Source organism: Mirounga leonina, unplaced genomic scaffold (genome assembly GCF_011800145.1).
Source record: "Mirounga leonina isolate KUSES-001 unplaced genomic scaffold, KU_Mleo_1.0 Mir_101609, whole genome shotgun sequence".
Lineage (NCBI taxonomy): Eukaryota > Metazoa > Chordata > Mammalia > Carnivora > Phocidae > Mirounga > Mirounga leonina.
The window spans coordinates 13,837,434-13,862,459 of NW_023270164.1; the positions used below are offsets into that span (position 1 = coordinate 13,837,434).

Genomic DNA, 25,026 nt, shown 5'->3' on the forward strand with positions numbered 1-25,026 from the left:
GATGCAGTCACCATGGCAGAGAGAAAATGTGCTTCTTTATGAATAATGGCATCGAAGCGCAAACTATTGGCAAGCTAGTGCTGGTGACTGAAGTGATAGAACCATCTTAAGAAAGTGAGGCTTCTGAGCTAGAAAATACAGTGTTTATTGGTGGGGGTGGGGAGGTGCTATGTTGCAGTGTCAGATTTGGAAATTTGCAGAGGTCTGGTGACGTACACCCTCAGGAATGTCAAAGTTCTCACAGACTTAAATATGCAGATGTGCTGGTTGATTGAGAATTCTAGCAAACAAATTCTAGTTAATAGTGAGGTCAAGCATGTCCCATAAGTAACACTGTCTGTCATTAGTATGTGGATTTTTCCAAAGCCCTCGATCTTTAACTTCCTGGGCCCAAATCAAACCAATCAATCCTCTTCTTTAGATTTTTTTTTTTTTATTATACATTCCAGCAACTTGACACGTACCCCCCAAACACCGTGTGTATTCAACTCCAACTATTTACAGCTTACTAGCAGCCTTTCTGAATTTTCTTTGTGTATGGCTACCATCAGATTCAACATGTGATTTAGGATTTAGCCTTTTTGGGGTTAATATTATTACAAATACTCATTTCTGTGCAAGATCCAGTATTTGTATACCTGTCATTGTTAATAGCTATGTTCTGTTTCCATCATAATGATCTATCTATTCAATCGGTAAATCTTTTCCATGATTATAAATAGCACTACTACAAACATCTTTAAACAAATCATTTTTTTTCCTTTTTAGGTTATTTCCTTGGGGGTCTGCTGGGTCAAAGGGCATGAACAAACACTTTTATAACTCTTGTCGCATATTTCTAGATTTTCCTCTAGGAAAACGGAACCAATTTTATATTGCTCCCAGAAATGGTTTCCTCACAGCCCTGTCAAGACAGGGTTTTATAATTTCTGTTGATCATTTCCATTAATTGTTGATAGTTTAATAAGCAGGTCCTGATACATGGGAGTTGTTTTTGTTTGCATTTCTTAAATTGCTAGTGAGCCCGTACTTTTCCATGCAGTGATTTTACCGCCTTCAGTTTCTCACGTGTAAATTGCCTGCTTAGTTTCCTTGCCCTTTTATGAAGCCGAATCTGAAAGCCGACCTTCTAAATCTATATCCATTCTTTATATTTTTTGGACAGTCAACTGTTATCAGTGGTGCTGACCCCAGACATTTGCCTCATTCTGTTGTTTAGCTTTTTATTATATCTTGTTGTACAAAGGTTTTTCCCCCAACTTTTATATATTTAAAACCATCCATCTTGTCTCTGATGATACCCTCCATTTAACAGACACAAATTTATCTTCTATCCATAGTTGAAAAAAATATGCTATTCCACTGTCTGCTTTCTGGAATTTGCTATGGAGTATTCTAGGTGCTATGGATCTAAGTTAATTATTCTCTGCATTGATACCTAAAATTCTAACATTTATTAAAAAAAGAGTGATTTCTTTCCCCAGCTCAGGGGTGCTTCCCGTGTGCTCTATATTCTTAGAATAGCTCGTATCTGTTCCTAGAATCTCTCTCTTTTTTTTTTTAAATTCGCTGTTTGCCCTTTTTTTTTTTTTAAAGATTTTATTTATTTATTTGACAGAGAGAGACACAGCGAGAGAGGGAACACAAGCAGGGGGAGTGGGAGAGGGAGAAGCAGGCTCCCCGCAGAGCAGGGAGCCCGATGAGGGACTCGATCCCAGGACCCTGGGATCATGACCTGAGCTGAAGGCAGTCGCTTAACCAACTGAGCCACCCAGGCGCCCGCTGTTTGCCCTTTTTTGACCCCCTATCATATGGTTTTGATAGTCATCTTATGACAGGCTTTAAAATGTGATAGGGTAAGTCTACCATCATTGCCTTTTTATTTTATTTATTTTATTTTTTATTTATTTTTTTGTAGTTTTAAATTTTATTTTGTTATGTTAGTCACCATACAATACATCATTAGTTTTTGATGTAGTGACCCACGATCCATTGTTTTTGTATAACACCCAGTGCTCCATGTAGTACGTGCCCTCCTTAATACCCATCACTGGGCTAACCAATCCCCCCTCCCCCCTCCCCTCTAAAACCCTGTTTGTTTCTCAGGGTCCATAGTCTCTCATGGTTCATCTCTCCCTCGAATTCCCCCCGCCCATTTTTCCCTTCCTTCTCCTAATGTCCTCCATGCTATTCCCTATGTTCCACAAATAAGTGAAACCATATGATAATTGACTTTCTCTGCTTGACTTCCTTCACTTAGCATAATCTCCTCCAGTCCCATCCATGTTGATCTAAAAGTTGGGTATTCATCTTTTCTGATGGCTGAGTAATATTCCATTGTATATATGGACCACATCTTCTTTCTCCATTCATCTGTTGAAGGGCATCTCGGCTCTTTCCACAGTTTGGCTATTGCGGACATTGCTGCTATGAACATTGGGGTGCAAATGGCCCTTCTTTTCACTACATCTGTGTCTTTGGGGTCAATACCCAGGAGTGCAATTGCGGGGTCATAGGGTAGCTCTATTTTTAAATTTTTGAGGCACCTCCACACTGTTTTCCAAAGTGGCTGTACCAACTTGCATTCCCACCAACAGTGTAAGAGGGTTCCCCTTTCTCCACAACCTCTCCAACATTTGTTGTTTCTTTCCCTGTCCATTTTGGCCATTCTAACTGGTGTAAGATGGTATCTCAGTGTGGTTTTGATTTGGATTTCCCTGATGGCTAATGATGATGAATATTTTTTCATGTGTCTGTTAGCCATTTGTATGTCTTCTTCAGAGAAGTGTCTGTTCATCTCTTCTGCCCACTTTTTGACTTGATTATTTGTTTTTTGGGTGTTGAGTTTGAGAAGTTCTTTATAGATTTTGGATACCAGACCTTTATCTGTAGTGTCATTTGCAAATATCTTCTCCCATTCTGTGGGTTGCCTCTTTGTTTTGTTGACTGTTTCCTTTGCTGTGCAGAAGCTTTTTATCTTGATGAAGTCCCAAAAGTTCATTTTTGCTTTTGTTTCACTAGCTTTTGGTCATGTATCTTGAAAGAAGTTGCTGTGGTCAATGTCAAAGTGGTTACTGCCTATGTTCTCCTCTAGGATTTGGATGGATTCCTGTCTCACATTGAGGTCTTTCATCCATTTTGAGTTTATCTTTGTGTATGGTGTTAGAGAATGGTTGACTTTCATTCTCCTGCATGTGGCTGTCCAATTTTCCCAGCACCATTTATTGAAGAGACTGTCTTTTTTCCATTGCATGTTTTTTCCTGCTTTGTCAAAGATTATTTGACCATAGAGTTGAGGGTCCATATCTGGGTTCTCTATTCTGTTCCATTGGTCTGTATGACTGTTTTTGTGCCAGTACCATGCTGTCTTGGTGATCACTGATTTGTAATATGGCTTGAAATCGGGCAACGTGATGCCCCCAGCTTTGTCTTACTTTTTCAACATCTCCTTGGCGATTCGGGGTCTTTTCTGATTCCATACAAATGTTAGGATTGCTTGTTCCAGCACTTTGAAAAATGTCATTGGAATTTTGATCAGGATGGCATTGAAGGTATAGATTGCTCTGGGTAGCATAGACATTTTAACAATGTTTATTCTTCCGATCCATGAGCATGGAATATTTTTCCATCTTTTTGTGTCTTCTTCAATTTCTTTCATGAGTGTTCTGTAGTTCCTAGAGTATAGATCCTTTACCTCTTTGGTTAGGTTTGCTATTGTAAATGGAATCGTTTCTTTAATTTCTCTTTCTACAGTTGTGTTGTTAGTGTATATGAAAGCAACTGATTTCTGTGCATTGATTTTGTATCCTGCCACAATACTGAATTGCTGGATGAGTTCTCGTAATTTGGGGGTGGAGTCTTTTGGGTTTTCCACATGAAGTATCATGTCGTCTGTGAAAAGAGAGAGCTTGACTTCTTCTTTGCCAATTTGAATACCTTTTATTTCTTTTCGTTGTCTCATTGCTGTTGCTAGGACTTCTAGTACTATGTTGAACAACAGTGGTGAGAGTGGGCACCCTTGATGTGTTCCTGATCTTAAGGGAAAGGCTCTCAGCTTTTCCCCATTGAGGATGATATTTGCTGTGGGTTTTTCACAGATGGATTTTAGGAGCTTGAGGAATGTTCCCTCTATCCCTGTACTCTGGAGAGTTTTAATCAGGAAAGGATGTTGTATTTTGTCAAATGCTTTTTCTGCATCAATTGAGAGGACCATATGGTTCTTCTCCCTCCTGTTATTAATGTGTTCTATCACATTGATTGATTTGGAATGTTGAACCACCCTTGCATCCCGGGGATAAATCCCACTTGGTCGTGGTGGATGATCCTTTGAATGTATTGTTGGATCCTATTAGCTAGGATTTTGTTGAGGATTTTGGAATCCATATTCATCAGGGATATCAGTCTGAAATTCTCCTTTTTGATGGGGTCTTTGCCTGGTTTGGGGATTAAGTTAATGCTGGTCTCAGAGAATGAGTCTGGAAGTTTTCCTTCTGTTTCTAGTTCTTGAAACAGCTTCAGTAGAATAGGTATTATTTCTTCTTTGAATGTTTGGTAGAATTCCCCAGGGAATCCATCAGGCCCTGGACTCTTGTTTTTTGGGAGGTTTTTGATCACTGCTTCAATCTCCTTACTGGTTATTGGCCTATTCAGGTTGTCAATTTCTTCCTGTTTCAGTCTTGGCAGCTTATAGGTTTCCAGGAAGGCCTCCATTTCATCCAGATTGCTCAGTTTATTGGCATATAGTTGTTGATAATAATTTCTAATAATTGTTTCTATTTCCTTGGTGTTAGTCGTGATCTGTCCCCTTTCATTCATAATTTTATTAATTTGGGTCCTTTCTCTCTTCTTTTGGATAAGTCTGGCCAGTGGTTTATCAATCTTATTAATTCTTTCTTTTTTTTTTTAAAAGATTTTATTTATTTATTTGAGAGAGAGAATGAGAGAGAGAGAGCACATGAGAGGGAGGAGGGTCAGAGGGAGAAGCAGACTCCCTGCTGAGCAGGGAGCCCGATGCGGGACTCGATCCCGGGACTCCAGGATCATGACCTGAGCCAAAGGCAGTTGCTCAACCAACTGAGCCAGCCAGGCGCCCTTATTAATTCTTTCAAAGAACCAACTTCTAGTTTTATTGATCTGATCTACTGTGTTTCTGGTTTCTAATTCATTGGTTTCTGCTCTAATTTTAATTATTTCTCTTCTAATGCATGGCTTAGGCGTCGTTTGTTGCTTTTTCTCTAGTTCTTTAAGGTGTAGAGTTAGTTGGTGAATTCGGAATTTTTCTATTTTTTTGGGTGAGGCTTGGATAGCTATGTATTTCCCCCTTAGGACCGCCTTTGCAGTATCCCATAGGTTTTGGACCGATGTGTTTTCGTTCTCATTGATTTCCATGAATTGTTTAAGTTCTTCTTTGATTTCTTGGTTGACCCAAACATTCTTGAGCAGAGTGGTCTTTAGCTTCCAAGTGTTTGAATTTCTGCCAAATTTTTTCTTGTGATTGAGTTTCAGTTTTAGAGCATTGTGGTCTGAGAATATGCAGGGAATAATCTCAATCTTTTGGTATCGGTTGAGACCTGATTTGTGACCCAGTATGTGGTCTATTCTGGAGAAAGTTCCATGTGCGCTCGAGAAGAATGAGTATTCTGTTGTTTTAGGGTGGAATGTTCTGTAAATATCTATGAGGTCCATCTGGTCCAATGTATCATTCAAAGCTCTTGTTTCCTTGTTGATTTTCTGCTTAGATGATCTGTCCATTGTTGAGATGGAGTATTGAGGTCTCCTACAATTAATGTATTGTTATCAATATGACTCTTTCTTTTGGTTAACAGTTGGCTTATGTAGATGGCTGCTCCCATGTTGGGGGCATAGATATTTACAATTGTTAGATCATCTTGTTGGATAGACCCTTTAAGAATGATATAGTTTCCTTCTGAGTCCCTAACTACAGACTTTAGTTTAAAATCGAATTTGTCTGATATAAGAATTGCTACCCCAGCTTTCTTTTGAGGTCCGCTGGCATGGAAGATGGATCTCCATCCCTTCACTTTCAGCCTGGATGTATCTTTAGGTTCAAAATGAGTCTCTTGTAGACAGCATAGGGATGGGTCCTGTCTTTTTATCCCATCTGCAACCCTGTGCTATTTTATGGGAGCATTTAGGCCATTCACGTTGAGTGATTATTGAAAGATATGAATTAATTGTCATCATGTTGCCTGTGAAGACGTTGTTTTTATAGATTGTCCCTGTAAATTTCTGTTGTAGATCACTCTTGGGGTCTTTCTCCTTTTATAGAACCCCCCTTAATATTTCTTGCAGGGCCAGCTTAGTGGTCACATATTCTTTCAACTTCTGCCGGTCGTGGAAGCTCTGCATCTCTCCATCCATTCTAAATGAAAGCCTTGCCAGATAAAGTATTCTTGGCTGCATGTTCTTCTCATTTAGTACCCTGAATATGTCTTGCCAGGCCTTTCTGGCTTGCCAGGTCTCTGTGGATAGGTCTGACGTTATTCTGATGTTCCTCCCTCTGTATGTAAGGATTCTCTTCCCCCTAACTGCCCTTAAGATGGTTTCCTTGGTTCTAAGATTTGCAAGTTTTACTATGACATGCCGGGGTGTTGGCCTGTGTTCCTTGATCTTAGGAGGGGTCCTCTCTGCCTCTAGGACTCGAATGTTTGTTTCATTCCCCAGATGAGGGAAGTTCTCAGCTATGATTTGCTCATATACATCTTCTAGCCCTCTCTCTCTCCACTCCCTCCGGGATTCCAATTATTCTGACTTTGGAACGCCTCATGGTGTCACTTATTTCTCTGATTCTATTTTCATGGATTCTGAGTTGTTTTTTCCTGGCTTCCTCTTTTCCCTTTTAATCTATTATACTGTCTTCCAGATCGCTTATTCTCTCTTCTGTCTCAGTTACCCTAGCTGTTAGATTATCTAGATTGGATTGGATCTCATTGATAGCATTTTTAAGTTCTGCCAATTCACCTTTCATTTCTGCCCTTAGAGACTCTATGTTGCCATTAATTGATTTCTCCATTCTAGCCATTGTCTTCACAATTGCTAGCCTGAATTCCATCTCTGACATCTTGGTTACATCTGCATCCATTTGTAAATCTGCAGCATAAGTCATAATCTCTGAGTCTTTTCTGTTTTGGGGGCTCCTCCTCCTAGTCATTCTGTTGATGGGTGGTTGAGGGAATGTATAGAGTCCAAATTATTGACCAGAACCCAAGCAAGATGCACCTGTTTTCTTGGGACCTTAGGGTTGCTGGCTTCTTGTTTTCCCAGCCTGTCTTCTGCGGGAGGGGCCTGCCGCGCTGTTACTCAGGCAACCCTGTTTGGGCGGAGTTGCCCTGCACCCCTGTGGCGGGGGATGGGCTCAGTGGGAATCAGTCTTTGGGGCTTTTGTTCTCTGGCGCCTTTCCCTGGCGGCTTTCCATGTCTCTTCCGCGAGTCAGAGCAGAAGAGACCATTTCCAACCCTCTGCCTCAGAGCAGAGAGACGTCAGTCTGTTCTTCAGTGGGCTCTCCAGGCCACACCGTCTCCGTTTCTGTCTGTGCTGCTATAAACTGCAGCATCCTGGGTTGTGCGTCCCTCCGCAGCGCTCCCAGTCCTGCCTCCAGGTCGGGGCACGTCTCTGCCCTTTGTGCTTCTAAAACCACCAGCCGCTTCCAGTTCGCGCACGCGACTCTGCCGCTTGGGGTTTCCACCCTGGGGTTGCAGTTCACCGGCGCGACCCCGGTGCACCGGGTTTCCGTCTCGGAGGCTGCAGTTCGCGTGCGTGCGACCGTCGCTCCAGTTTCTGTCCAGGGGGGCTGCGGTTCGTGTGCGCGCGACCCCGCCTGTCTGGTTTTCCACCCCGGGGGCTGCGCTAAAGTTCTTTCCTGACGTTACCGGTCTGCAAGTCTGTGCCCGTCCGCAGCGTGCGAGGCTGTCACTCACTGGCGGTGTAGGATCCCCACGTCCAGGTACCCTCCTCCGCCGTTTATCCTCCGATATATGCCCGCAGAATCACGGCTCCCCCCTTCGTACCTCGAAACCAGCCGCCCACGATATTGTTTGTAGAGATCCAGATCTTCTTACATCTCAGGCTGGTTTGGTGGGTGCTCAGAGTGGTCTGGTAGATATCCAGCTCAATTCCAGGGACCAGTTGAAATAGGGTCCCCTACTCCTCTGCCATCTTCCCCCCTCCCCCGCCTCCATCATTGCCTTTTTAAATAAATGTATTCTTTGGTATTCTTGCCCACTTATTCTTCCAGATAAATTTCACTATGAATTTAACAAGTTCTATAAAGCATCCCACCATGACTCTATTCGGTAGTACATCACATCTATACATTAACTTAGGGAGTACTGTAATCATTGCTATATTTAGTCTCCCTAGATTGAAGCAGAGTATGGCTATGCATTTATTCGGGTCTTTATTTCTCCCATTAAAGTTTTATAATTTTCCTGGAATAAGTTTTGTGAGCCCAGGATTACATTAATACCCAAGTATTTAAATTCACTTTGTCACGCTTTTGACAAATCATTCCATGCCTCGGAAGACTGCATCCTTCTTAGGTGGCAAAGCCTTCCTGAAAAGTGTACTCTTCCTAATACAATGAGATTCAATTCTGAATTATCCATTTTCTTTCACTCAGTCAGCAAATAGGAAATGTGTACTGGATATTCCACACTCTGCTCATGGTGTGGTTTGATAAAAGGAAGCATGAAAGCCCGAGGCTGAGAACTGAAAAACCTGGGTCGTAGTCTAGTTTTGTCACGTACTTGCTTTATCATCCCAGAAGCAAAGGGCTCTGGAGTCCGATGCCTGTCGGACCTCAGGCAAATGACTTTCATCTATCTGTAAGGTTCCCTCATCTGTAAAATTGGGTCAATAAATGGTAACTATCTCATGGGGTCATGATAAATCATAAATGATTCATGTGAAATGCTTACAGCAGTGCCTGATGCATAATAAACACTTCATAAATGTTAGCTATTCTACCTTCTGTTGTTGTTGTTGTTGTTGTTAATAACAGTATAGTACTGCCTCTCCTGAGTCTCGGCTTCCTTATCAGTGAAATGGGAAAAATAAGGCTCAACTGCATAGGGTTGTTGTGAGGATTAACTGTAGCCATGTATATAAAAGCGCTCTACACATTCTAAAGCTCTGTGCCAAGTGGAGAAATGGAAAGGATCACAGGAAGCAATCACAGGTACAGAAAACCAAAAGAGATAATCTAGAAAATACTTTCTTTTGGCTTTTAAATACATCACTTATGTATATAGCTTTTTCTCCCAGCAGATCTACTCACCGCCGTTTTTCCCTCCTGCTAATATTATAATGCATTTGCATTCTCTGCACACAAACCAAATAACAGTGGAGGGAGACAACCAAGAGTGTAACTACCTGGAATTAAAATTCATTGCAGGCTCCCAGGCAAAGAGAGTGGCTCAAGAATATACATTTGATTCTCCCACCTACACCCATCATTCCAGTTGTGACAGAAACGACATAAGAAATGTTAAAAATGTGTGTGGGGGTTGGAGGGGAAGGTGAGCGGAAACTCCGTCAAGATTTCTCCTCTTAAATATCATCTCGGGGCGCCTGGGTGGCTCAGTCGTCAAGCGTCTGCCTTCGGCTCAGGTCATGATCCCAGGGTCCTGGGATCAAGCCCCACATCAGGCTCCCTGCTCCGTGGGAGGCCTGCTTCTCCCTCTCCCACTCCCCCTGCTTGTGTTCCCTCTCTCGCTGTGTCTCTCTCTGTCAAATAAATAAATAAAATCTTTAAAAATAAATTAATAAAAAATATCAACTCTGCCCTTGACCTTTTCATCTTCCCTGAGGTCATAAACTGTCATCCATCTTAAGCACCAATACTCTTTTTCTTTCCATTGACCTCTCTTCTGTTTTTAAATTTAAACCGGTTTCCCAGATCCTGACCAAACCTGCACTTAAACCAGTGGTTCTCATAATTAGCTTGCATCAGAATGGCTTGGAGGGCTTGTTAAAAACACAGACTGCGAGCCCCATTCCAGGTTTCCAATTCAGTAGGTCTGAGTGGGGCTTGAGGATTTGCATCCTTAACAAGTTCAGAGGTGATACCGAGGTTGCCGGTCCTGGGACCACATCTGGAGAACCATCAACTTAAATTAAATATTACTGCTCCCTCTAATTACCATGCCACTTCTCCTTCCTTTTGCCAGCCAATTTCTTCTTTTAAGACATTTTTAAATGTTCAACTATGTTTTCAAAGTTCTTCTTTTAAAATATTTTTCTATGACACGGTGGCACTAACACATAATCATTGCATTAAAATTAATGAAATGAGGGACGCCTGGGTGGCTCAGTTGGTTAAGCATCTGCTTTCAGCTCAGGTCATGAGCCCAGGGTCCTGGGATCGAGTCCCACATCGAGCTCCTTGCTCAGCGGAGAGTCTGCTTCTCCCTCTCCCTCTGCTGCTCCCGCTGTTTGTGCTCTCTACCTCTCTCTCTCTCTGACAAATGAATAAGCAAATCTTAAAAAAATAAAATTAAATTAATGAAAGGAAACTGAAACCTTCCTATACTGCTTGTGGGAATGTGAAATGGTACAGCCACTTTGAAAAACAGGCTGTTCCTCAGAAAGTTAATAGAATTACCATATGGCCCCCAAATTCCACCCCTTAAGTATATACCCAAGAGAACTGAAAACATGTCCACGCAGAAACTTGTACACGAATGGTCATAACAGCATTATTCACAATAGTTAAAAAGCGAAAACAGCCCAAAGGTCCGCCAATAGAGGAATGGATAAATAAATATGGCATATCCATACAGGGGAATATTATTTGGCAAAGAAAAGGCATGAAGTACTGATACATGCTACAGCACAATGAACCACTAAAGCACGCGAACTGAAAGAAGCCAGACACAGAAGCCCTCATATTGTTTCATTCCACTTGTAGGAAATGTACCAAATAGGCAAATCCACAGGAACTGAAAGTAGATTAGTGGTTGCTGGAGGTTGAGGGTGGGAATGGGGAGTGACTGCAGATGGGCAGAAGGGATCTTTTTAGGGAGATGGATAGGTCTTAAAATTGGATTATGGTGGTTACAATTGCACGGCATTGTAAATTTACCGAAACAGGTAAATTTATGACGTGTAAAGAGCCCTGTACATTTCTTTTCTAGGAATTCCCCTTATGGGCCATCATGCCATCTACTTTCTAGGCCCACCACTTCACTACACTTGCTTTCCTGAAGGTCACTTGTGACTCTAAATTGTCAAAGCCAGTAGCGGTCCTCTCCTTATCCTCTGCCATGGTGCATTGGCCTACCTCTTCTGTCACACCAGCTGCTTGCTCCTTCAGTTTCCTTTGCTGGTTCTTCTTCCTCATCCTACCCCCTGGCTGGCTGATTGACAAACCTCCTCCAAAGAATCCACTTATCTTCCTCACTAACCTCAAATTCAGCATGCCCCAACTCAAATTTGTCATCTGCACCAAGCTAGCTCCCCTTTCTCACCTGCCCCAGCTCTGTCAATAACTTTCTCTGGGTCACCTGGGGCTCAGAGTCACTTTTGACTTATTTCCTTTCTGTCCCAAATTCCAGTCACCAGTTCTCTCTACTTTTCCCTCAGAAGGTGTCACTTACTTGTAAGGAAATCATTTGAACAGGTGATTCACATGAGAAGTGATGCAAATATTAAATAAACACATGAAAATATTTCAAACTAGAATAATCAAAGGAAGCCAATGAAAATTATCCTAGGTGCCATTTACACCTATTGCATTAGAAACATTTTCCACAGAAGGAAAGATTTGGGGGAAACTGGTATCCTTATATATTGCTCATGGCAGTGTAAAATGCCTCCTGGGAAAACAGTTTGGTGAAATCTATCAAGAACAATAAGAATGTTCATATTGTTGCGACTAGTAATCCCAACTCTGGATAATTGTTTTTTTTTTTTTTTAAAGATTTTATTTATTTATTTGAGAGAGAGAGAATGAGAAGGAGGAAGGTCAGAGGGAGAAGCAGACTCCCTGCCGAGCAGGGAGCCCGATGTGGGACTCGATCCCGGGACTCCAGGATCACGACCTGAGCCGAAGGCAGTCGCTTACCCGACTGAGCCACCCAGGCGCCCTCTGGATAATTGTTTTTAATGAGATAATTCAAAATGAGAAAAAGGTTATAGCTACTCAAAATTTTTCTGCAGCATTACTTTATAATAGCAAGAAATTGGAAACAACCTAATTATCCAACAATTTGGGAATGATTAAGCAAATTACAGCACATTAAGCTAGTGAAATATGCAGCCATTAAAATTTATAACTATTGAGGAAGCCTGTACAGCAACATGAAAAATTGTTTACCAAGTAATGCTTAGTGGGAGAGAAAAAAAAGCAGCAGGACACACAAAATCACATCTACATAGTTATAATAACTCTGCCACAAAAATCTCTATACCTATAGATAAAACCTGGTAGGGAAATGAAAACAATCAGGGTATTAGGGTGGTAGGGCTAAGGCTGCTTTTTCTTCTGTTTTTAATTTCCTGTAATATTGTTTTCATAATAAACATTTTCTCCCCAAAATATCACACATATTTATCTGTCTCTTCTGCTTTGTTCCTGTTGTACCTCCCTTTCCCAGTCCAGGGCCATACTCATTCACGCCTGGATCACTGACCCAAGCTGTTCTTCCTTCAACCTAGCTAGGCTGCAAATACAGCCCAGTGGCCTCAAGTACCACATTTATCACATCACTTACCTGATCGATAACCTTCGATAGCTTCTGTATTTGCGATACTATATAGTTTTCGAGGCCTACCTGTCCTGGTCCAATACCTCACTATTCACCGCTTTTCTCTGCTATTACTGCAGCTGCTGCCCCCCACCCCTTCCTTCTTCATCCTTATTGTCACAACTACCGTTTACTGAGGCTTTACTGTGCCGGGTGTGGTTCCAAATGCTTTATGCATATTTGCTCATTTAATCCTAGCAACAATCACAGGAGGTAGGTACTCTAACCTCATTTTACAAATAAGGAAACTGGGGCGCCTGGGTGGCTCAGTTGGTTAAGCGTCTGCCTTGGGCTCAGGTCATGATCCCAGGGTCCTGGGATCGAGCCCCGCATCGGGCTCCCTGCTCAGCGGGGAGTCTGCTTCTCCCTCTTCCTCTCCCTCTGCCTCTCCTGCTCATGCTCTCTCTCTCGCTATCTCTCCGTGTCACATAAATAAATAAAATAAAACAAATAAGGAAACTGATGGGGCAGAGAGAGAGCACGTTGTGTGAGAGACAGAGGGAGGGAGGGAGGACCAGCCACTTGCCAAGCTCACACAGCTAGGGAAAATAAGAATCTGGGTTTGAACCCAGGCAGACTGATTCCAAGGCCAGAACTCTTTTATTTCTCCAACATACTCTGCTTAGCCCCTCTGGGCCTTTCCTCCTGTAGGTCCCAGTCTTCAGTTTTCTCACCCTCCAACAAACTTAAATAGAACAATTTATCATGTATTGGCCCTGTATCACGTGCCAGATGCTTCTTGTTTGAACGATATATTTGACACTTTTCGTCTTATGGCCACTCACCCGAGTAAGCAAGAGCTGGGTTTCAGTCCTGGTTTGTCCCTCTAGTAGCTGTGAGACCTTCACTGAAATTACCATAACTTCTCTGAACCTCACTTTCTTTATCTGAGTCAGTGGTTCTCAAAGTGTGACCCCAGGACCAGCTGCGTCAGCATCACCTGGCAGAGCTTATTAGGAATGCAGATTTTGAGCTTCACTCCAAACCTACTGAATCACACTCTCTGGCAGGGGTTGAGGGGGAGGGGTGGGATCTACCTGTCTGTGGTTTAACAAGCCCTCCAGGTGTTTCCAAAGCACATTCAAGTTTGAAAACCACTGCCCTAGTTAGAATAATACCTACCTGACAGAGTTTTGGGGCATATAAAACATAACAAAATATGTGTAACTTAGCTGGCAGCACATAGGTTGTTTTGTAAGTGGTAATTTGTTATTACTGCTACTTAACTTCGTGTGCGTTAGTCCTCCTTGCTCAAGCTGTGGGTGGACAGGCATTGTGCTTCCTGATGCTCTTTCTCTAATATTCCCCTGCTTGCCTCGAAAAAGGCAGTACATACACTAGATTTTGAATAAAGTCCTCTTCCCTCACTGCCTGACTGGTAAGAGAACCAGTTTGGAGAGGCGCCGTAGGTTAGTCTAGTATCTCTACAGGTAGACTACCTGGGTCTAGTCAACTTACCAGACCTGTGGGACGTCAGGCAAATGAATTTATCTGTGTATCCTTCGGTCTCTTCTCTCTGTCAAACAGAGTCTAATAATAACTACCCCTTAAGGTTATGGTGATAAATACAGTTGACCTTTGAACAATGGGGGGTTAGGGGTACCACCCCTCACTGCCCCCAAAGCAGTTGAAAATCCATGTGTAACTTTTGACTCTGCAAAAACTTAACTATTAATAGCTTGCTGTGGACTGGAAACCTTACTGATAACACAGTCAGTTAGCCCATATTTTGTATGTTCTATGCATTATATGCTATATTCTTATGATACAGCGAGCTAGGGAAAAGAAAATGTTATTAAGAAAAACATAACGAAAAATACATTCACTGTGCTGTATTGTATTCGTTGAAAAAAAATTCATGGATAAGTGGCCCCATGTGATTCAAACCTGTGTCATTTCAAGGGTCAGCTGTAAATATTTGTAAAGTGCTTTGAATGGTGCCTAGAATAGAGCACCATGCTCAAGAAAGGTTAGTTAACATTATTATTTTTGTGTCATTTCACCCATTTGATGGTGGAGGAGGCTGTGTTTCTTCAGTTGGTAAGCCAATGACAAATACCTCTTGAGCAACTTCTCTGTGTCAGGCGTTGTGTTAGGGACAGAGGAGTCTACAGCCAAAATGTGGTCTCCTCTCTCAAAGGTCTCAGTCTAGTATGGGAAACTCAGCAGACCCACCAGACTGAAATGATCTCTCTAAGGACATGGTACAAGTTAGTCCACAGAGGGGAATCTGATCAGCCATAGAGTCCCATAGCACACCCACCCAGGCCTCAGACTTCTAAGACATGATGCTGAGGGATCCCTTTGAAAGGTTTCCTTAGGGATCCTACTTGATGCACTTATAAGGGGAAAGGCATAAACTTTGGGGCCAGACAAAACTGGGTCGTGTGACCTCAGCTAAGTTGTATAATCTCTCTGGACCTGGTCTATAAAATAGGTAAAAAGTGAACTGTTGTGGAGAATAAATGAGACTATGAATTAAAAAGGGTCCAGCCCAGTGACTGACAGATTATTCATAAATTTTGGGTTCTTCCCTTTTTTCATGGCCAACCAGAAAACTGATAGGTTTCTCAGACTTTGGAGTCAACAGAAAGCCCAAATTATTCCTGACTATCTCACCAAATCACAGGGGACAATGTAGACCCCCCAGAAAGAACCCTGGGCTCTTTGGGGGGTCAAGAGACCCAGAATCTAGTCCTTTCCCTTGGTGCCCACACAGAGACATGGCTAAGGGCCTTCTTCCCTGTTCCCCCTTCATTTCTAGAGGTTGAGTTAAAGAATCAATATGATTTAGGGCTATCTTGTATAATTTGGCCTGGAGAGGAACTGGCTAAAAGAATATATTAAAGAATTTCACAAAAAAGAGGGTCCTGCCAGGCTGATGGAGAGCAACCCGGCAAAAGTAACTGTCCATTCCTTATAGCAGGCCAGCTCATCTCTGGGGAACATGAGTTCCAGGTGCCAGGTTCCCCACATTACAGGAGCAGACTCTCCACTCTGGGCATTTTTTTTTTTTCCTTAAAGGCTTCGCCCAGGAAACTCTTTTCCCTCTAGTCCAAGCCCTATGTGCCATTTGCAAAAATGTCCCTACCTTCTTCCAGGAATTTTAATCTATCACTAGCATGACCTGTCCCTGGACTTTCAAGAGCAGACCCTAAGTTCTCAACAAGTCCTAGAAAAAGAACGGTGGCTGAGCCCAAGAGACAAGTGCCTCCAACAACTGAGGCAAAGGCAGAGCGGTAGCCGGACGGTCTTACCTCCTCTCTGTCCTCTCCGATTGCCCAATGGCCGCTGGGAAGGCGGGCACCGTTTATGCCTTCTCATCTATATTTCGGCATGATCTGCTCCCACGCGTCCTTGCGCCTGGGCAGGCCTGCCCCAGGCCTCTGAGCTGATGGGTGCAATGCCCACAATAGTGCCTGACTACTCCATGTTCCAAAATGTCCTAGTGATCAGTTGGGTCTGTAGCCCAGCTGCCTGGGGGGCGGGCTAGATTACATCTATGGTATCAAGTTCTTGGTATGGACACCAGGCTGGGTTCCTCAAAGGAAACTGAGCAAACACAAGATCTTAGCAATTCTATAGAAGCCTCAGAGACACCAACTCGCCCCAGCTCCCTGAGGGATCACTTACCTCCCTGACTGGCTGGTCTTCCTGTTTCCTGTTATTGGTTTCCATTTGTCCCCAGGAAATTCCTGCAAGGCAAAATTCTGATAAGTTAGGGAGCTCTGAGCAGACAGGTATCCAGATGGCCTCAAAAATGTGAAGAGGTCAGGAGCCCGTCCCTGGCCAGAACCCGCCCCCCCGCCGCCCCCAATTGGTTTCTTCTACTCTCCCACGTCGGCTAGAGAAACAAGTACCTGGAGGGCTGCCTTTCTTGTCAGGAGGCCCGGTGAACAGCTGGGGGCATGCAGAGACGAAAGAGAGCACTCAGGGACCTGGATCGTGTGCTCTAGAAAGTCTGTGTTTCCCTCTCTTTCTGCACTCCCCTCCCAAACCACGTTATAAACCAGTTTAGCACGTTTGCTGTTTGCTCTGGCTCTTGTGAAGGAGGTCTTTTTGTTTGTTCTGCCGGGTGGACCTGCTCATTCCTCTTGCCTCTTCTCACATAGAAAGCATCTTCTTGGAAGCCCTGGCCCTTGAGGGGGCTTTGAGGCCCGAGACTCCTGCTGCAACCTTCTCCCAGGGTGAGGCAGATGGAGAGCATGCATGCCAGTACTTGGCCTGAGGTCACACAGGCCTGTACTGCCCGGGACCCTTCCTCCTCTTTCTCCTCCCAGCACCAGGTGCCACATTCCCCACATTATGGGAGCACACTCTCCACCCCGGGCATTCTTTCCTTAAGGGCTTTGCCCAAGCAACCCTTTACTCTGTAGCCCAAGCCACAGAGCCCATTTGTAAAAAAATGTCCTTTCCTTCCTATTCTAGCTCCAAACCTGATGCAAATTTGCCTCGGACGCTCTCCCCGATTTTGCACCCAGCATCCTCTATCTAGCAGCTTAGAGCTTAGCTCACCGGGAACGCACAATTTTTCCTAAACCTCACCGATCTTCCAAATTCCCTCCCTCCAATGCTATTACTGGTCCTGTTCAAAGTTTTATTACCTTTGCCCAGTAAAACAAAAACCAAAAAACAAAAATTTACTCCCTTTTGGGGGTAAGATACTTGGTGTCAGTCATTCTGGCTGAGACACTTATTAGCTGTGTTATTTGAAGGAAGTTATGTCACCTCTCTGAACCTCAGCTTCCTATCTGGCAAATAAAGACTACGCTATCAAGCTTTGCCGGCTTCCCAGGAGTGAGAACAAAGCGGGATGCGCCTAGAGGATGCCTAGCACAGCGCTCAGCATGTAGGAGGCTGTAGATGTCAGGAGCCACAGAAAAGATGAGGTTTTATAGCTTTCCCAAGACCAGAGTGGTTCCTGCCTGTACCTGTCATGTTAGAGCAGCTCTGACCACTTGTTAGACTTCAGACTCCGCCTCGACGCCCTTCTGAGATGTCCCTGCCCTCAAAGACACTATTACTCATTCAGCCACAGTGGGAGCCAGGATTTCCTGTCCTTGCCCTGTGGAAAGTGCTCAGTAAGTAGCAGTGGCCAAACCAAACAGAGTCCTGTCCCCATTTGCAGCCTCCTTCTCAGCTCCCCAGTATATCCCCTTCCTTTTTTCCTTTGAGCCACTTAGGTTGCCGTAAATCGCCTGTGCTCTTTGAACCAATGAGACACTTATCCCTTCGGCTTGTTGTGGATGGGGATCGCCTGCCGCCCCGGTGGAAGCCATACAGCCAGAAGGCATCCTGCCATGCTGGAGAGGGCCTGGGCTTTTCCGTCCGCTTATGGAGAGAGAGGGTAGCACAACTAGGAGCTTGGCCTCTGAAGCTAGAGGACATGGATTCAAATCCCACACCTGCCCTTTTCTAGCTGTGTGACCTCAGGCCAAGTACTCAGCTTCTCTTTAGCTGGTGTCCCCCAGCTATTTCATGGTGAGATCATCATAATAACACGACCTATTTCCTGACACCGTATCGAGGACTAAATGAGTACCTGGTGCACCGTGGATACTCAAATGTTAGTTACTATGATGCTGTTCAAGTTTGGGCTTTGCCACTTGCTAGATGGGTGGCCCCTCTGAGCCTCAGCTTCCCTGGCTATAAAATGGGGATCCTATTATACCTTGTGTCATACAATTGGTCATTTGAGCTGGGGTGTCCTATCCCATGCTGCAAGTTTTCCCTCTGTCTGAGGTGTGTATGTGTGTGGGGTCAGGTGGCAGGGGTAGAAATGGGCATGAAGCGGCTCCACGTATCTGAAAGCCTAGTGTCTTAGCAGACCTGCTGAGCTGGTCTAACAGGCACTGGGAGCCCAGTGTGTCCCCCTCCCTCAGAGTACAAAAGGAGAGGCATGGTGTGGGTACACCTCCATTGCCTCTGCCAACCGCTGCAACCTGGAACTTTCACCTCCTTCCCTTATGGAGTTACTAGCTCTGGGCTGACACTTCGGCAAGCCATCATTTCCTCTCTCCCAGCTTCAGCCCCGTTTCTCTACTGTCTACTTGCAGAACCTTCTTTCGGCAAGCGTTTCAAGCTAAGCCAAAATCTCCCCTGGTTTTAGGAGAAAATAACTCACACTTACAAGATGATTACTATCCAGTAGTCACTGTTCTAAGGGCTTTACACATGTTTCATCATTTAATCCTCACAACCAACTTATGAAGTAGGTACTATTACCTGTGTGTTTTTTTTGAGATGGGAAAGCTTGGGGATTTGAACACAGGCGGTCTGGTTCCCGCATCAGTGCCCTCTAGCCATTATTTTATATTTCCTCTCCTCTTTGCTTCAACATTTTGTTATAAATCTTTTCAAGCATACAGAAAAGTTGAACAAGTTTATACAATTACCCATATATCCACCACTTAGATTTGACAATTAATATTTTACTAAAACTGCCTTATCCCATACCTGTTCACTCCTCAATCCGTCCACCAATCTGTCTTACCTTCTTCATGTATTTTAAAGTGACAACTTTATCCCCAGAAATTTGAAAACGTAAAGGAAATAGAAAGATTTCTTGACTCAAGAAGAAATAGGTGACCGAAATGACCTATATCTAGTAAAGACATGGGATGTGTAGCTTAAAATCTTTCCACAAAGAAAACTCCAGGTCCCGATGCCTTCGATGATAAATTCTACTAAACACTTAAGGAAGAAATAATACCAATTGAATGCAAACTCTTCTTGAAGATGGAAGAGGAGGGGCCACCTCCCAACGTATTTGGTAAGGCCAGCACCTTGACATGAAAACCAGACAAGGACAATACAAGAAAACTACAGACTAAAATCCCCGATTAATCGGGCGCCTGGGTGGCTCAGTTGGTTAAGTGACTGCCTTCGGCTCAGGTCATGATCCCAGGGTCCTGGGATCGAGTCCCGCATCGGGCTCCCTGCTCTGCGGGGAGCCTGCTTCTCCCTCTCCCACTCCCCCTGCTTGTGTTCCCTCTCTCGCTGTGTCTCTCTCTGTCAAATAAATAAATAAAATCTTTAAAAAATAAATAAATAAAATAAAATCCCCGATTAACATAAACACAAAAATCCTTAACAAAATATTCGCAAATCAAATCTAGTAACATAGAAAAGGGATACTATGTCATGACCAAGTAGGATTTAATCTGGCAATGCTAGTCTAGTTCTTATTTCAAAAATCAATCAATTATAATTCACCATATCAATAGAGTAAAAGAGAAAACTATAGGATCATTTCAGTAGCTATAGACAAAGCACTTTAGAAAATCCAGCATCCACTCCTGATAAAAGTTCTCAGCAAACTAGGAATGAAAAGGAACTTCCTCAACCTGCCAAAGGGCATCTACGAAAAACCTACAGATCACATCAAGCTTACTAGAGCAAGATTAGGAACAAAGCAACACTGGCCACACTTACCACTTCTTTTTTTTTTTTTTTTTTTATTTGAGAGAGCGAGAACGAGAGACAGAGAGCATGAGAGGGAGGAGGGTCAGAGGGAGAAGCAGACTCCCTGCCGAGCAGGGAGCCCGATGCGGGACTCGATCCCGGGACTCCAGGATCATGACCTGAGCCTAAGGCAGTCTCTCAACCAACTGAGCCACCCAGGCGCCCCCACACTTACCACTTCTATGAAACATTGTATCGGAGGCCCTAGATGGCGCAGTAAGGCCCCCCTCCCCTAGAAAAGGCATACACAATGGAAAGGAAGGTAAAAACCAATTTCATTTGCAGATGACATGATTGTCTATGTAGAAAATCTTTTAAAGTCTACCACAAAGCTACCAGAACTAATAAGTGAGTTCCGCAAGGTTGCAGGATACAAGGCCACACACAGAATTAAATTGTTATTTCCATATAGTATTAAAATGAATTTGAACTTGATATTAACAATACTATTTACAATAGCATCAAAAACATGAAATCCTAAGATAAATAACAAAATACGTTCAACATTTGTAGGCTGAAAACCGTAAGTTGTGTACCTCAATATAGCTCAAAAACGTCAGCATACGTGTTATTAAATGAAGTTTGATATTTGTTTCTAATGTTTTTAGGCAAAATTTACCTCCAGTGAAATGCGCAAATATTCAGTGTACATTTGTTGAGGTTTCATGAATGCATACACCTGTGTAACTCAAACGCTTACCAAGATACAGAACATTATCAGCATCTGACAATGTTCCCTCATGCCTTTTCCCCTCAATCTCTGTGGCACTTTCTGTAGGTAACCACTGTTTTGAACTTGTTTCCCACTGAAGAGCTGTTCTAGAATGTTACATAAAAGGAATAGTATATACTCTTTTGGGTAAGGCTTCTTTCACCCCTAAGGTTCCTTTTTTTTTTTTTTTCAAAGAATGTGTATTGAGAAATTTCATTCAGAGTCATTCAGAAGTGTCTGCCTAGGCAATAACATTTCGACACAGGAATTCACTTCTGATCTGAGAGCGCCAGCCAAAAGGTGGTGCTAGGGAAGCCATGGGGCAGGAATGTGGCAGGGATCACGAAGGACATAGGGGATCCTCTCAGAAGTACCCTGGGGGATGGTGGTGGCCTGTGTTGGGGTGGTAGGTCATCACCAGGGTATAACAACGGCTAGTCTAGCCCCGGGTCTCTGACAAAGATAGGCTGGAGAAGGGCATAAGGATTTATTCTTGAGAAACCCAGACAGGTCAAATCTCTAAAAGCAGAACCCTGGGGGACATCTGCAAAGTAGTTTGTAAGCAGGAAATGGAAGGGAATAAGTGCTATTTTCTGTCAGGCACTGGGCCTGTTTTGATCCTTACAACTGGATCTATGAGGCAGCCATTATTTCCCCCCGTCTGTAGAGATGAGGTCATAAGACTTTTCTCAGCACTGGCCATTTCATGAGGCAAAAATGCTCTCTTTTGCCCTTTCAAAATCATGCGATTGCAAGTTCTGGTGGTTGCACGACTTGCTCAAGGTCACTCAGATACCCGTTTTACAGTCAGGATACAAATCCTGGTTCTGTCCGTTTTGTGAAGAAAAAATAATGCTATTTTCACCTAACTCTCAAGGTGGGTTAACTGCAATTGCGGTGGCCGAGTGTCTTGCCCAGGGTTATGAAGATAGCATGTGGCGAAGCCAGGGTACGGTTTCAAGGGATTGGAATTGTGATATCTTCCAGGGCTCTCCCTCGCTTTCTCCTCACCGGGAGAATAACGAAGCAAACCCATCCAAGAACCAAGGCCTCACCTGCACTGTCGGCTTCCTGGGCTTCCAGGTGTTGCCGGGCGCCAGGCTGCCGTCCTCGGGGCCACCGTGCGGGGGATTATGACAGCAAGCTGAACACCGGACACACGGGTGGTGGTGGCATCGACAGTTGTAGCAGTTTGGCATCATGTTTCTCTTTCGCAGAGCAGGGCAGAGTTCCCCAGAACAATAAATGCAAGCGTCATGGACTACAGCTCCCTGGATGTTGCAGGAGTAAGAGCAGGTCCTGCGGTAATCAAAATCACCACAGCGCAGCGGCTTGCAGCACATGGATTGTTCTAGACCTTTGCTTGCAAAACATTCTGAGTAGGTGGGGGTTTCTGGTTGAAGGGGTGACAGAGAATGATAGGATTGGTCTGGGGCACGATATGGCTGGTCTGTGGAATGGTAGGGCTGGTCCATCGGATGGCGCCTCAACTCCCTATAGCTGGAGCTCATCGGCTGGAAGTTTGGGTCTAGAGGTTTTGGTCTCTGGGTAAAAGTCTTATTGCTATGAGTGGTTAAACCTGGCAAATGAGATGTAGATAAGGATTTGCTAGTCTCTTCAAAGAACTTTCTTCTGTCAGCAAAGGGCAAGAGGATAGCTTCCTCCCCAGCTTGGGCAGCAGAAGCCTTCAATTCCTTGCTGTCACCTGGGTTAGGAGGGCCTTCCACGGCTCGTGCCACATGTGGCTGCAGGGTGTGCTCTGGAGACCACCTCCAGTGACCTCCGCGGACTCCGCGGTGAACACTTGTCTTCGCAGAGTCTGAGGACGAGGGGTCCGATGCTTTCCACCAGGTGTTCAGGCTCACGGAGGGCGGGCCAGGCCTCCGGCCGGGGCTTATTTGTCCCTCCAAACCTGTCCTAGATTCATGGCTCTCTGGGGCTTGGCTGAGGCACTCTGAAGACCGAGCCCTGAGCATCATGCTCCTGTTGACGAGCTTGTCTCTGGGGCTGGGTGGTTTTTTACATGAGGACAGAAGCGATGAGCTGGAGGCAGGAGGTGGAGTACTTTCTAGGGGCTCCTCGGTCTCCTGCACTGGCTCCTTAGTGTCACACAGCTGCGGCAAGGGATTCTTGCTTTTCTGGAGCTGGGCCTTCCTCCTCTGGATTTCATTACGCAGATTGGTAGCAAAACGCTCACTCTTCCGCCGGTTTTGGATTGAGCGGCCCCGGGGCCCTCCGTTCCGCCTACTGTCCCCCCGGCCACATTCCTTGGGTTCGCTGTCCCCTTCTTCAGTGGCCCCTGTGCTACCAGCTCCTTTAGTGGTGGAAGAACAACCCCTGGCTTGTGGGACAAGGGATCCAGAGGCAGAGGAGGGCTGCTGGCTGGCTAGTTCACTGCCTGCTCGGCACGCTCTGCTCGGGTCCTGGAAGCCTTTCTCTGGAGGGTGTCCGTCAGCCTCTGTGTGTGGGGAACTGCTTGCGCTCGGCTGCCCTGAACCCAAGGGCCTATCATCCACCTGCCTGGCCTTTCCGTCTTTGCTGGGCTGGTCCTGGGCTCCTCCTGTAGGGACACACGGACTTCCCTTCCCCGCGTGGTTGCCATGCAAAGGTGACAGAGTCCACTCATGGCCGGCCTGCCCGGCTGGGAGCTCCGTGCCCTTGCTGCCCCTGGTATCAAGGTGTACATGCTGTAAGTGGGACGCCAGCAGCTGTTCCGGGGCACTGTGGCGGTGCCCTGTGGGTCCTGTGACGTGTGGAGCGCTGCCAAAAGAAGAAGCCTTAGCTAGCTCGGCTGAAGCCTTGCTGAGGGGGCTGGAATCTATGCTGGAAGCTTTGTCATACACTTTTGGGAATCCGACTGCTTTGGCCGAGGCCTCCATCAGTAGATGCTCAGAGTCCTGCTGGCTGGGTTCAGGAGCTTGGCTGAGCTCACAGTTCTGATGGCCCTCGTTTGTCACTTGGTCTTGCCCGCTGAGGCAGCAGAACCTGTTAGGGTTCCTTGGGGATAGCACGGTGTCTAAGCTCAGTTTCTCCTTCGGCTGCGACGCGTGCCCAGGCTCAGAAGCCCTGCGCTGCTCTCCGTTGAGGAGCTGGGCTCTGGAGGCCTGGAGACTATCTCGCCTCACTGGAGGCTGTGGCGGACCTCCGGCAGCCTTGGCAGGCCCCGAGGGGTGGGCCTCCTGCAGGCGGGATGACATCTGGGAGCTGGGAGTCAGGTGGCCCCCGTCGCTGCGCCGGCTGCCTCCTGAGGTCTCGGTCACACTGGGCTGGCCGTGAGGGGCTTTAGTTGGCCCCAGGCCTTGCGTGAGGCACTCTGCAGAGCCCGGCTCCTCTGGCCTGAGGGAAAGGGCACAGTCAGAGGCGTTCGAGCTGGCTGAGAAGGAGCTATAGGCCGAGTCACGCTGGTTGGGGTACATGTTCTGATCGATGGGCAAGAGGTGGCCCTCGTAGGTAGCTTGGCCTGGTTGCTCCAGGCTCTCCATGCTGCCAATGGAGCTGCTTTTCTCAGTGCTGCAGTGGCGGGAAAGGGAGCACCACTGCACACACACGTCACTGCAAGACACAGGGCACACTGGTTAGTCAGCCAAATGACCAGATCCCCTTCCCACCTCGGCCAGCCCTGCCACGGGAGAAGGCAGAACAACCCAGAGAAGGCAGAACTCCCATGCCGCAAATAAGAAGGCGATAAGGCCACAAGGGAAGCAAGGGAAGCAGCGAAAGATAGGGACACGGGGGTGCCACAGAGATGTGGTAGAATGGGACACAAGACAACGTATGGGAGCAGGAGAGGGCAAGATCCCAGAGACGAAAAGTGTAAGAACTCCACTGGGGCTTATGCTCTGTTTCCCTGCCGCCAGTGAGTCTAGAATGGCTTCTGGCCTGTCACCGTCCTTAGGGAGTCAGCATGTGGCTCTCGGCCAGGAGAGACAATCATAGAATATTAGTATCAGAGAGGGGCTCTAAAGGGTTGATTCAATTTCAGCCAGCCCATTTTGCAAATCAGTGGGCTGCTGGGTTTGAGTGTGCGTCAGGGAGCGCAGGGAGGGCTCGTCCAAACACACGTCCCTGGGTCCCATCCCCAGAGT

At 45.3% G+C, this 25,026-nt stretch overlaps 1 protein-coding gene across 5 annotated transcripts in view; it reads right to left on the reverse strand.

The window, feature by feature from the left end:
• The window catches only part of SHROOM4 (shroom family member 4), a 218,218-nt gene that overhangs the window by 23,355 nt on the left and 169,837 nt on the right, over window positions 1-25,026 (reverse strand). For all 5 annotated transcript variants that reach the window (XM_035004836.1, XM_035004871.1, XM_035004863.1 and 2 more), the window contains 2 exons: window positions 21,997-24,493; window positions 16,399-16,460 (listed from right to left, as the gene is read on the reverse strand). In XM_035004836.1, the coding sequence (XP_034860727.1) occupies window positions 16,399-16,460; window positions 21,997-24,493 (2,559 nt within the window). The remainder of the gene's footprint in view (window positions 1-16,398; window positions 16,461-21,996; window positions 24,494-25,026) is intronic.